We start from the raw sequence: 13,702 nt of genomic DNA, 5'->3' as shown, positions 1-13,702 counted from the left end.
GCAGACACACATGCCTCTCTGAATTTCCTTCGTCAGTAAAAAGAGGCGAACCGCCCGCCATGGGTTGGCAGGACGGCGAGACGAAGGGTGCCAGGGAAGGGTGGTGGTAGGTCTCCCCTCCTGCCAAAGGCAACTACTCGTTGTTTTGACTCTTATTTAACCCTCAGTGACCAAATAAACTCTGTCCCAGGGGCCCTGACACAACACATGCACACGTGTGTTTGATCACGTTTTCTCTCTTGATTTCAACAGAGGAATGATCTTGACTGCTTCCACCGACAACACTGAGCCTTTAAAAAGGTCACCCGTCAGGGCACAGGGGTGCAGGCAGTTGTGCAACTTCTGTACCCGTTCTCCTTTCAGTCCCGTCTCATCACAGGTGGACTGGGAGTCAGAGGACCGCCCCAGGCTTGTGTAAGGGAGCCCCCCAGCACTCGGAACTCAGTGCCCTGGAAGTTCTGCTGCTACTCTTTGCACTCGCCAAGGAAGGGGTAGGTACTGCTGGGCTTTAGCAGAAACTTGGGGGGCCAGTGGGTGAGGCAGGGAGAGCATCGGAAGGAAAAGCACTGACTGTGACAGGAGGTGGGCGCCAGTGAGACTGGGGTGAGCAGGGAGGAGCAGTCCTGTGAAAGCAGCAGCAGGCCGGTGGTAAACAGAGAGCCCTGCGCTTCTCCCAGTCAACCAGCATGAAGGAGGCTGCCACTCGGCGCAGCTCCCAGCACCTGCCCCGTTAGTCTCCTTCCATAGGCTCCCGAGGACTCCACGAGAGCCTGCACCTGAGGTCCCCAGGAGCCACTCAGTAGAGAAAAAGCCTCTGGTACTGGCCAAATGACTACCAGGAAGAGACGGGGTTGCCTGAGGTGTCAGGAAGGACCGGAGCACCAGCTGGCCTCTTGTCCCCCCCCACAGCATCTCCAGAATGGCAGAAGCCCATCAGAAGCCTGGCCCGACCACTCCATAATCCCCTCAGGGAAGAAAGACACTGTCCCCGATGAAATCTGGAAACTTGCTCAAGTATAAAACAAGAGACAGGTGCTTGGGGCCATCTAGCCCACCTTTTGCAGATGGGATACTAAGAGCCAGCAGGCAGAGATATAGCTAATGCTGTAAAAGTGACTGCAAGGTTATGCAAAGCCGGGCAGCTGAACCCCCTGACTCTACTCCACTCAAGGTACACATTCAGCTCTGAAGAGTTTACAAAGGATCGCAGACTCCCTTCCAACACAACAGAGTTCACAGGAAATATAGCCTAGGGACTGCCCAAACTTGCCCAGCACCAACACCAGTGGACCAGAATGTAGAGCAGACAACTTTCCCAGGATGCATTTACGGATCCTCAAGCAAACTATACTCCAGAGAATGTCATACCTTTCAGTCTGACAGGCTGAATCCAAATGATGCTTTGGCAGAACATTGTGGGGAAGAAATCAGGTGGTTACTGCCTACATGCGGCCGCCGTGGAAACACAGGCCAATGTGTCACCCTGTGGTCAGCCCCAGCTGAATGGGAGAGCCTCCGCTCCCTCTGACCAAGCCTGCAAGAGCATCTCAAACCAGGACAGAGTAGTAAACCACAAGTGCTCTCACCTTGGCTGCCATTATATATTTATGATTATTATTTTTTCTGTTGTCTTTTTTTCCCGACAGCCATGAGGTTTTTGCCAAGATACAAGGCAAAAGGTTTATTATTGTTGTGGTCATGCTTCAGACCAGCACTTTGCAAGGCTGGAACAACACGTATGGTCGAACAGTCCTCTGTAGCTAGCAGGAGAAGGTTATAAACCTTCTGAGTTTACTGGCTAGGAAAGTCAGGATGGGAATTCTAGAATTTCCTCTGTTAAGCACAGATCATCAGTCCCTGCCATTATTACAGGTTCCCCTGAACCTTCCTTTTTTTTTTTTTTTTTTAAAGATTTTATTTATTCCTTTGACAGAGCCAGATCAGAAGTAGGCAGAGAGGAAGGCAGAGAGAGGAGGAAGCAGGCTCCCTGCCAAGCAGAGAGCCCGATGCGGGACTCGATCCCAGGACCCTGAGATCATGACCTGAGCTGAAGGCAGAGGCTTTAACCCACTGAGCCACCCATGCGCCCCAGAAGTGGAACCTTCCTATGAAACCTTTCATAAGCTGAAACGGTGTGAAGTGGAGAAACAATTAGCATTAATTTATATGGAAAAATTTTGAGCATTCCCAGACCCAAAAAATAACTTCTCTTAGGCTCTTACTTAAGACACATTTTGCTAATGGGTGCATAAAATAAATTGAGATAGAACACAGATGCTCACAGACCCAGTTCAAAGCTCTCACAGCCGGCTGCGGAGAGTGGAGTTCCTGGGGAAGGAGCTTGGCAGGGCCAGTCTTGCTGATCAGGGCATGTGCTGGGCTCTCTGCATAACGAATGCTGAACGCTATTTTTGCTTTTTGTCTTTTCTCATTAAAGTGAAAAGCCTCTTCAGATTTCTTTCAGCAAGTGAGAATAGGTACTAACATAGGCCTCTTGTAAAAGCAAAGGCATAATGTGAACTTTCAAAAAGTGAGGGATGAGGCGCCTGGGTGGCTCAGTCGGTTGAGCAGTTGCCTTCTGGCTCAGGTCATGATGCCGGGATCCTGGGATTGAGTCCCGCATCAGGCTCCCTACTCCCGGGAAGTCTGTTTCTCCCTCTCCCTGCCACTCTGCCTATCTGTCAAATAAATTAATAAAATCTTAAAAAAAAAAAAAAAAAGTGAGGGATACCTGTACTCTGTAAGTGTACCTTGGGGATTACCTATATCAAAATGGCCTGGGACTTGTCAAAACCCCTGGGACCCTTCCCAGGCCCCCTTGACCTTACTGCGAAGCTGGCCCAAAGGAGCAATGACTCTCCATCTTATAATCAACTGTTAGCCCATTAGGCTGGCAAGGAAATCCAGGCTTAGAGCATCAGGTGCCCCGCGGCAGACACGATGGGACCCCGCACTCTATCCCTCTGCCTGAGGCACTACAGGGGAGACTCGTGGAGTCTGGCCTCAGAGGAGGTCACTGTTTGGTAAGAGCAGGAGATGCCCCAGCTTATATACATATGGTTTTACACCGTAGCAAAATCCTTTGTCTACACAGTACAATGCCATTTAAAAACACTTCCACAACCACAATCTCGATCTTATTATATTTTGTAAAAACAGTGAGACCAGGACAGGGGCTGCTACACACTCGCTATATAGTGAAGGAAACAGGAGTCCATAGGGAATGCTGCCAGTGTGGGGGGGAAGCAGGACTAGAACTCAGGGCTCCTAAACTCCCATTCTAGGCTCCGTCCGTTATACCCCACCACTTCTCAGAAGAAACCCCAGAAATGCCTGCTGGACTTCATACAGTATTTTCTGGATGAAAATAAAGCGAATTCGTCCTTTCTGGCCCAATGCAAACTAACCCACAGCTTCTATCCCGCCCCCATTGTGGAAAGAGTTTGCTGGGATGGGTGCCGGTGTGTGCCTCACCGGCAGGTCACTTTGTGCACTGTTTAAAATGATAGGACCTTCACAGAACAATGCTATAAATGGAGAGCTGGGATTTAAACTGCACAGTCTAGATCCAGAACTCATGCTTTTAGCCAAAACGTTCCCCTCCTTTTTTGGAGGCAGATGCAGTTGAAGATAAACAGACGTAAAAACAGGTAAATATGAATGGATACTGATGTAGACGCGGATGGCTACAGACAGACAATTAAATACGAACAGAAACACAGAGGTCACTGCTCAAAAACAAGAGGGTCAATGGAACTATTTCCCCACAATTCAGAGCCTTGTTGGGGCGCTACAATGAGGAACTTTCCCATATCCTCTTCACCGGGCCTGTTCCTCTTCACCTGCCAGGTCTGGCACTACTATACCACAGGGTGTCATTTACACAAAGTGAGACAGCAACATTTCTGCTGTTTAAACAGAACCAACAAAAAACCCCAAGTTCTTTATGTCTTAACTGGTACATGGATCTGCCTCCTTTCAGAAATAGGCTTGTTTCAGGACATAAAGTTTATCTCAAAGCTGAAAAAATAACAGAAAGGAAAATTACAGTAAAACTTTTTTATATTCCAAAGGACGGTTAACGATGTTTTTGTCATCTGCTTTTTTCTTTTCAGTTTTACTTTCGTCCTCACTGGTACAAGTGTCCTGCGTAGAAACAAACTGTGTGCTGGGCCCTGGGTCTTGGAGAGGTGGGCATGTCTGCCTGATCTGTCAGTTCAATCCCTAAAAGACCTATAAACAGACCAAATGCTATAGGGCCCTGCATCTCCTTACCCCTACCCTGGCTTCAGCACTAGGGGATTCCATCAGTGAAATTCCTTAAGCCACAGTTTCCTCTTTGTAAAGTTGGAACCCAACAATACCTACCTCACAGGATCACTGTGAAGATCAAAGAGGCAACATGCACTTAACTCTGTGTCTCCTGCTCATGGAGAGCCCACTAGTCAAAGGTGGTCATCATAATTATGTAAATCCACAAACTCTGTCGTTAGGGTGAGTTTTCAAAATTGAAACTGACACAATGAGCTACTTTATGTAAGGATATTAACAACTAAGAAACAAAATTCTTCTGGTACTTGATAGATAAAATGATTATCTCGTTCAAGAGCTGCCCTTTTTGTCTGCCTGCCCTTAAGGAAACAGTGGGCTCGGTGACTGCAGCTGCCTCAGCCCTGGCCACCACCTCAGCACCCTCTTGCCCAATTCCCCGGCCCCCAGGGGTAACAGAACTCTGACCTCTGTTGACTCTTCTTGCTCATTTATGACGAGGAAGGCATCTTCCGCAGCCTGTCGTTTTACGTCTGCTATGGTTTGCTCCATCCGAGCTCTCTCCGTTGCAATCACTTCAAAGGCTTTTTGCTCTGCCTCAGCAACGGCTTTCTGTACTTCTGACATGGCCTGAATTTTCACCTTATTCACAGCTTCTTCTAGAAGAAAGTGACAGTAAAATCAACTGGCCGAGAAATCTTTTCCCTCCCACTCCCTACCACTTGCAAGAAGGCACAGAGCTGAAACAAGAGGACTTTTCCAAAAATACAGAAGGTTTAACATATGACATACACATTCACTTTTGTTCTTATACTCACTTGTCTGTTTATGTACTCATTTGTTGGGTGTGGAGATGGTGGGAGGCACTATGCTAAGGGCTGGGGATACCGAGGGGACTAGGACGTCGTCCTTTTCACCTAACTGCTTGTGATCAAAGTACACAGGTGGCTTGGGATCCATAATAGATGTCAGTACAAGAGATAGGAGTTCCAAAGAGAAAAGTGGTCAGCTCTACAAGTGGCAGGGAGATCAAGAAAATGCGTCTTGGTTGAGACGGTAGGTGGAAATGGTATCTGCAAAGTCCTGCAACCCATGCTAGGGACTTTGGCTTTTCTTCTAAAGAAAACATGAACTCTTGAAGGGTTCTATGTACAGAGGAAGGCCTGAAGGCAGAGACGGCCTGCAAGATGCTGGGGTAGTAGAAATCCAGCTGACAGAAACGACTCTGAAATCAGGTAGGTCCAAGTGGCATAGAGGAAAGGATGAGACAGGATGAGGCTGGCAGCACCTAAGGGTCTGGAGGTGAAGGTAAAGAGATAGTGCTATGAAACGGAACAGGTAGGTACTAAGCAAAATGCCATGTGGACAAGTGAGAAGACTTAAGTGCCTCTGGGACATCCAGGTACAAATGGCCAGGAGGCAGTTAGGTATAGAAGACTGAACAACAGAGCAACATGGGGTACAGATTTGGGCATACCAGGAGCCTGGGCTTCCAAAGCCCTGTCTACAATTGATATTACCCCACTTTGTTCCTGATCACTTCCTCCCATCACCACCATCCTGCTTGGTTTCCAAAGAATGGACACTCCAAATGGCATACACCATGTGTTGAGTCTCATCTCCAAGACCTAATGTGAGTGACCACCTTTTTGGGCCCACAAGACTAGAAAACCCGAAAACCTAAGCCTCCTTTATGGCTTGGTTCTTTCACATGGCCTAGGCTCAAAGAAGATCTAAATAATGTATTCTAGGATGCCATCCTACATCTTTTCATCTTATCACTCCAGCCTTTAAGAAAAGCTGTTTTCACTCCAAAGGACAAGGATGCTGCTGAGCTGACTTGACAGTGAACTCCATGCTTCCTTTACTCTTGGTACCTACACAGGTTCACTGTGACCCACCATTGCTACCCTTCATAAGTCTCTTACTATTTTCCAGAGAGGTGTCCTGATCAACACAGTAACTCCCTGACATATATTTTATCCTTTCAAATTAAGGGTCAATCAGCAAGAGTGACAGTTTGAATAACTACCTTGCTAAAGTCACTGAAGGCTGCAGACAACACCACAGCAGAGGAAGGACTCAAATCCAGCCATTTCAACACCAAAGTTTGGCTCTTAACCATAGTTAACCAATGTTACCTCCCAAGCAGGAAATCACTAGTTATCAACGAGATCTTATGCATGGTAGTATTTCCCTCTACCTTAACAACTGCTTTCTTCATTTCCTGTAATCCTATTCCACTTCTTGGTAATAAAGCTTTCCCCATTTCCAACTACAAAGATTTTCCCAAGCTGCTATAGAGTTTCCCAAATTATTATTTTTTTAAGGCTTATTTGAGAGAGACAGCGTGAAGAGGGAGAGGGGCAGAGGGAGAGAATCTTCAAGCAGGCTCCCCACTGAGTTGTGTACTTGTCTCAGGGCTTGATCCCACAACCCATGAGATCATGACCTGAGCCAAAGGCAGAGGCTTTTTAACCCACTGAGCCACCCAGGCGCCCCTCCAAATTATTTTTAATGGTAAAATAATACTTTGTGGTGTCACCCTATAAATTCACACAGAATATACTAAAAATGGTTATCTTTGTACATATTTTTGTTTTTTAAACAATCTGTGTGGCTAAGTCTGGATTATATGCTTTTGAGAGGAAGAATTCAAAGGCACAAACAGGAAAGATTGTAAGAATTTGCATCTACTCTGGCTCAGTCAATAGGCCGTCAACTCTTGACCTTAGGGTTGTGAATTCAAGCCCCACGCTAAAAATAAAATCCTGGAGCGCCTAGGTGGCTCAGGTCATGGTCCCAGGGTTCTGGAACTGAGCCCCATGTCAGGTTTCCAGCATAGTGGGGAGCCTGCTTCTCCCTCTACCCTCTGGCACATGCTCTCTCTCGTACCCTAATGAATGAATAAAATCTTTAATAAAAAGTAAAATAAAATCTTAAAAGCTCTGCACATACTCAAGGTTGGTCATACCTAATACTTTCATATATAAACCACTAATGAATTATTCAGAGTCATTAGCAAGGTCCCCTAAAAACAGGTCAACAAATACACATCAATAAAGACACTCGGGGCTAATCGATCAGGGCTGCTTTATCTTACATTTTCCTACACTGCCAGTCGAATAAACATTCTGCAGTATGCTTATTTGTATTTCTCATAATTTGTTCACACCTTTTGTCCATTTGTTTTTAATGATGATCTTGATGCTCCCTAAAGAATCTTTATGAAGGACAAGCATTAACTTTTGCAGAAGTAAATTTTATCTTAAGAAAAAAACTATACTGGACTACAAAAAAAAGATCCTGGAAAAGGGAGTCTAGAAAGAAGAGAAGTCATGTCTGGACAAGGATAGAATTAGGAACGTGAGGTTAGTTTCACCCACTATCTTACCACAAGAGGCAGACCCACCCTCCTTTCAGTCTTCTAGAAAATGAGGCCCATGCAGAACAGTCTTGACAAATCTGGGAACAATGAGGGTGAAAGGAAGAGTGGAGGCCTGTTTCAAGGCCCGAATGAACCAAATGTGATCGTGTGTGAACAGAATGTGTGTAGATTCGAGTGAAGATAACAGGCAGAAATGAACCGAGCTACATGCTCAGAAATAAGGCATATAAATAGGGAAGGAAAAGTTGGTTATTTAATGCCTAAGGATGACCCAGCAGAAGGGTATGCAAGGGACTTAAGTGGACTATAGGAAGTCATTCCTAACTCTTGACCTGCCAAGTGACATGAGACACAGTCTAGGTGTATGTGAAAGTTGGAAAGGGAAAGGCAGGAGCCGAGAGTTCTGAGGAGAAAGTTATGAGCCAACCACGTTTCCCCGGAACATGCACTCCAAGCTCACACAAATTAGTGAGTATGTGTGACCTAGCAGCAGACAAATACGTACCAGTTTTTTTCCAAAACTCCACAGGCACGTATCCTGTTCCTGGCCTACTGTTGAATTCTCGCTGCGAATCTACAGAAGGAATAAATAGGACAGGGTTAGAAGTGGTCTATAACCAACATGCTTTATTTTTATGGAAAATTTTAATGAAAAATTCACTAGGAGTTAAAACCCCTCTCTCGTCTCTTAGAAAGACTCAAAGATGTATCTTCATTTAGTGCAACGAACATTCTGGTAAGGAATAAAATCAAGATTATACAAAGTACAGTTAATGTTTAGTTCTAAAACACACACACACGCGCGCACCTCAGAGAGTAACAGTATTTCAATTCAAAAAAGTGAGATTAAAAGTGATCTTCACTTTCTTCTTTTATCTGTATGTCCTTATTGTTTCCCTATAATCATTATGTATTTTAAGATACTCCCTAAAATGTAAATACAGCTATCGACAGGTACTTAAGTGAACAGATGTGTGTGGGTATCCCTATCCAATTTAACCATCCCATCATGTACAGGTCTCCATCAACTGTTCTGAAGACATGTCAGAGAACGTAGCTTTTGCTTCTTAGCAACTCTGGATTTTTTTAGGCAGGGCAACTCTGAGCTTTACATGTGATTTAAGGAGGCTTCTTTTAAAACTTCCTAAAATGCTTATAAACAAATAAAAAGCAAAGCAGTAAAGAAACTACTCTGATCTGTAACAGTGCATTTCAAATATACCCCAAAGAAGCACCCCTGAGGGTTGCTTGGAAGGGCATAAGGGTGAAGGGTTTTACAGGCGCGCGCGCGGACAAACACACACAAACTATGTTTATTGTGATTTTAAGATACAATACTTTGTAAGAAGTGGGTCTATTGAGTTTTTTTTTAATTAGTCAATCCCAATAGACTTCCTCATTTCCTTATGAATTACACTGAGGCTGATCTGAAAAGCAGATTTTATGCTCTCAATACTCACCATCCATGGAGCAAAAAGGAATCAGGGAACAGTCAGTATGGGAGGAGGGGGCAGCATGGCATGAAATGTTTGCCAGCTTTATAAAATGGCTACTTCTGAGAATGCCTGGCAACTGGATTTAAACTGGTCTGGGAAAGGGAGGGAATCTCTCGTATTCCAGGAGCTATCAGCACAAAGAACCTTCTTCTATATTCCCTGGAGAGCTAGGAGGGGAAAATGAGGCTTTTAAAAATCATGTAAAATACAAATAAAATTACCATTTTATTATTTTTTAATTTTTAAAAGATTTTATTTATTTGACAGAGAGAGATCACAAGTAGGCAGAGGCAGGCAGAGAGAGAAGGAAGCAGGCTCCCCGCTGAGCAGAGCGCCCGATGCGGGACTCGATCCCAGGACCCTGAGATCATGACCTGAGCCGAAGGCAGCGGCTTAACCCACTGAGACACCCAGGCACCCCTAAAATTACCATTTTAAAGTGTGTAACTCATTGACATTTAGTACATACATAATATTGTACAACCATCCTCACCATCTAGTTCTCGGAACATTTTCATCAACCCAACCAAGGACCACATAGGTTTAAAATACTGATAATACTAATACTTTCTGTGACACTGGACTCTCTAGGAAGCGCTAGTACTGTCAATAAAAAGCAAAGAGAAGGGCTCTCTTTAACGAGGGTGAGGTTCCTGATTCACGGAGACATTTGTCTAATACCTAGAGACTCAAGGATGAGACTCATGAAATAAATATAGGGAAAAATCTAGAATCAGAAGAATCAATGTGACAGAAGCTAAAGAAGGTAGTGGATCAATTTCAGTGGAATCTTAAGTAAGGAAAACCAGTGAGAAAAAAGGTTTGAGCATGTAGAGAAGCTACTATTGGTATTAAATGATAGAAGAAACACTTGTTTACTTGTGGGGATGTGGGGGAAGTCATGTCTGACCAACCAAGAAAAAACCACTTCGTTTCAGTTATCATATGCCTTGGTCGTATCTTTTGCATCTGCGCAGTCCCCAGTATTTTATTTCACTGACAGATGTAAAAGGTAAGAGGCATTTGACCCCAAAGGAATTTCTCCACTTACTCAGAACACAGCTGGAAACTAGAGACATTTTCATGGTACTTCCAGAAGCCAGAGTAACTGTTTTTATACCTTTAATCCAGAAAGGAACAGAAATTAGGATTTTTAGCTGGTTCAATAAGAAAAATAGAGTCTCGGGATGCCTGGGTGGCTCAGTTGGTTAAGCAGCTTCCTTCAGCTCAGGTCATAATCCCAGCATCCTGGGATCGAGTCCCACATCGGGCTCCTTGCTCAGCAGGGAGCCTGCTTCTCCCTCTGCCTGCCATTCTGTCTGCCTGTGCTTGCTCTCCCCCCTCCTCCCGATAAATAAATAAAATCTTAAAAAAAAAAAAAAAAAGAAAGAAAAATAGAGTCTCAGAGGCTACTGTAATCAAAGGCAAGACAGATAATGCAAATAACTGGTTAGAAATGGGCTATGAATTGGTACAGTGGTTATATAGGAGAATGCTCTGGTTCTTAGGAGAAATAGAACGAAACATTTACAGATGACTGTCATAATGGTTTGGGGGAGAGTGTACCCACCTAGCTACCCACCCATAATGGGATAAAGCCAATAGGGCAAAATGTGAAAAACAAGGTGAATCTAGGTACAGTACAAATGTGTGCTCTTTTAACATTTTTATGTGCTTGATAATCTTCAAAATAAAAAATTGGGAAAATGTTCTTTAAGTATATGTATAGAAAATTCTGTAAGAATAGACTAATTTGCTAATAAGTGAACCTAGGGGAGCAGGAAAGAAAAAGTGCAGTGACAGCAGGATTTTCACTATTTATAGGTTTCCATATTGCTCGCCGTTTTTACACTGTAATCCATTTAAAATAATCTTATTTTAGAGAACAAATTAAAATACCCAAGGAAAAAAAGTGTGTCTAACATGACCAGATATTAAAACACATATTAAAGCCGTAATAATTGAAAGTTTGATATTGCACTGGGAAGTGGCAGAACTTAATGGCTTAAAGAGTGTGTGCTGGTTCTGGAACACCATACTTAACAATCCTGGTTTACTAATAATGAGACCACTTTTGGCCAAATTTTTAATTTATTTAAGCCTCAGTTTTGCCATCTATCAAAGAATGTAATAGCAGTTCTTGTAACTCAACAGCTTTGAAAGCACATGTGAAAGGTTTAACACTGGCTAGAACACAGTAAGAGCCCAGATAAACTACTGTTACTAAACTTATTAACTAATATAGAAAGATCAATGAAGAAAACTGAAGTATTTAACAAAATGGAGTATCAGATAATTACATCATTTCAGTATCTAAAGGATGAGTACTCATTATTTGTTGGTAGGAAACTTTAAACAACTTGGGAAATTTTAAGTTAGATAGCTAATACCCAAACACACAGTCTTGAATACAATACAGATGTATTTGTTGTACACTAGATGGGGATCAAGGTCAAGGAACAAACTATAAAACGAAGAGATAAATTTAATTCCATAAATATTAGCTATCTCATCCATCAAAACAAACCTAGGTGGGATGGGGGAAAAAACAAAAAAACAAAACCCAAGATCAAATGAACAAAAATGATTATATTCACAACCTATTAATTGTATAGCTAAGAATATATATCCTAAGGGAAAGATGCAAGACGTTTGAAAAATTGTTACCTATAAAGATTTTAAATACTGCTTTACTCGCTGAAGAACAAAAATATAACAAGCAAAAAAAAAAAAAAAAAAAGATAATGTTCAACAGCAAAAATGGAATAAAGAAGTTATATTTACAAGGTAGAATGTTGTACAGTTATTGAAATTATATTTGTAAAATCTTTAATGATGTGAGAACAGGCTTAATATGAACTTACATTTACAATACAAAGCTATAATACAAAGCTAATACAAAGCTATAACATGATTCTCAGATATATTTCAAAATTCTTCAGAGTGAGATGAGGAGCTAATAATTTTTTTTCTAAGTTTCTGTATTTTCTACAATGAGCCATGTAATTTCAATTAAAAAATGATGATGACCCCATGAGACTATTTTGGGATATATAAAGCAATGGTCTCAACTCTGGAAGCCCAGGTCCCATCTCAGTTCAATTAAATCAGAATCCTGACATGGGGCCAGAGCATGGAATCTAATGGGCACCTAGGACTAACCACTCAAGAAAAGTGCCTGATTTAGAATCTAGGGTTCTTAAGTGAAGTCTTCAAAACCATACTGGGAGGACCGCCTCTCTGTCGATCTTATATATTCTCTACTGTAACACTGGTAAACTTTCTTCTGGTATTGCTACATCCTGATTTTTCCACTGTGGGCATTACTGACTGACCAGCCATTTCACTCTCTTTTAACCGCCACCCCCATGTCACCCCAGATGCATTCACAATTTCTTCCCCTTCCATTCCCTCAGAAAGAGATACTCAAATTGTGTTACACTAGTAGTCAACATTCACAGTACTGAATGTAAATGCTTATCACAGCTGAGTCATGTGTTTCAGATTCTGTGAATCTCTGTATCTTCCTGATCCCATTTCTATTTTTTTTAGATTTTATGTATTTGAGAGAGAGAGAGAGCACGTTCACGCATGAGAAGGGAGAAGGTCAGAGGAAGAAGGAGACTCCCCATGGAGCTGGGAGCCCAATGTGGGACTCGATCCTGGGACTCACGGATGATGACCTGAGCTGAAGGCAGTCGCTTAACCAACTGAGCCACCCAGGCGCCTAGCCTTTTTTTAAGGGTTAATAACTGCCTTGTTTAGTCAGGTGCTAAATTTCTCATGTAATTATTTCTCATTCAACCTCAACTTCTCTTTCTATTGTATAAATATTTTAAAATTTCATGTTCTTGAAATCTCCAGCAAGTTTTCAGGCTATTCCAACCTTCTAAGGTTTGCTTTCTAGGTTTGCTAAACCCTGAGGGATTACGACCCTCCCTCACCAGGTTAGGGATTTCCTTCCGTTCTCTCTCTCTCTTTTTTTTTAAAATGATTTTTTATTTATTTGAAAGAGAGAGCAAGAGATCACAGTGGGAGAGGGAGAAGCAGACTAACCACTGAGCAGGGAGCCAGACTTGGGATTCCATCCCAGGACCCTGAGATCATGACCTCAGCTGGAGGCAGCTGCTTAACCAAATGAGCCAGGCAGGTAGCCCTCCTTCCGATTTAAGATGGGTCCTGTTTAATAAATTCCATGTCTTTCACTCTGATTTACTTCCCTCCTTTAGGGCATATCCTACTCAACTGTGGTAGATACCATGAGAAAGGGCAATACAGAGGTACATTTTAAAAAAACATTTATTTATAAAGAGAGAGCAAGTGCACACGAGTGGGAAGAGGGGCAGAGGGAGAGAACCATCAAGCAGACCCTCCATTGAGCACAAAGCCTGACATGAAGCTCAATCTCAGGGCCCATGAGATCATGACCTGAGATTAAACCAAGAACCCGACGCCTAACAAACTGAGTCATCATTTTGATGACGGAGTACATTTTTTGAAAAACTGCAGTTTGTTAATCAAACATTTAATGGTTTTGGTCTAGTACAGA

The 13,702-nt window shown here is 42.9% G+C and overlaps 1 protein-coding gene across 5 annotated transcripts in view; it reads right to left on the bottom strand.

The window, feature by feature from the left end:
- The window catches only part of CBFA2T2 (CBFA2/RUNX1 partner transcriptional co-repressor 2), a 166,590-nt gene that overhangs the window by 4,951 nt on the left and 147,937 nt on the right, over positions 1 to 13,702 (bottom strand). For 2 of the 5 annotated variants that reach the window (XM_013053399.2, XM_013053401.2), the window contains exons 9-11: positions 10,205 to 10,273; positions 8,163 to 8,231; positions 4,738 to 4,928 (exon numbers count right to left, since the gene is read on the bottom strand). In XM_013053399.2, the coding sequence (XP_012908853.1) occupies positions 4,738 to 4,928; positions 8,163 to 8,231; positions 10,205 to 10,273 (329 nt within the window). The remainder of the gene's footprint in view (positions 1 to 4,737; positions 4,929 to 8,162; positions 8,232 to 10,204; positions 10,274 to 13,702) is intronic. The other 3 variants (XM_013053400.2, XM_004746618.3, XM_004746619.3) reach the window with 3 other exon arrangements.

This window comes from Mustela putorius, unplaced genomic scaffold (genome assembly GCF_011764305.1).
Source record: "Mustela putorius furo isolate JIRA1106 unplaced genomic scaffold, ASM1176430v1.1 tig00000743_pilon_pilon_pilon, whole genome shotgun sequence".
NCBI classification, from domain to species: Eukaryota; Metazoa; Chordata; class Mammalia; order Carnivora; family Mustelidae; genus Mustela; species Mustela putorius.
This window is presented reverse-complemented; position numbering and strand designations above follow the sequence as displayed.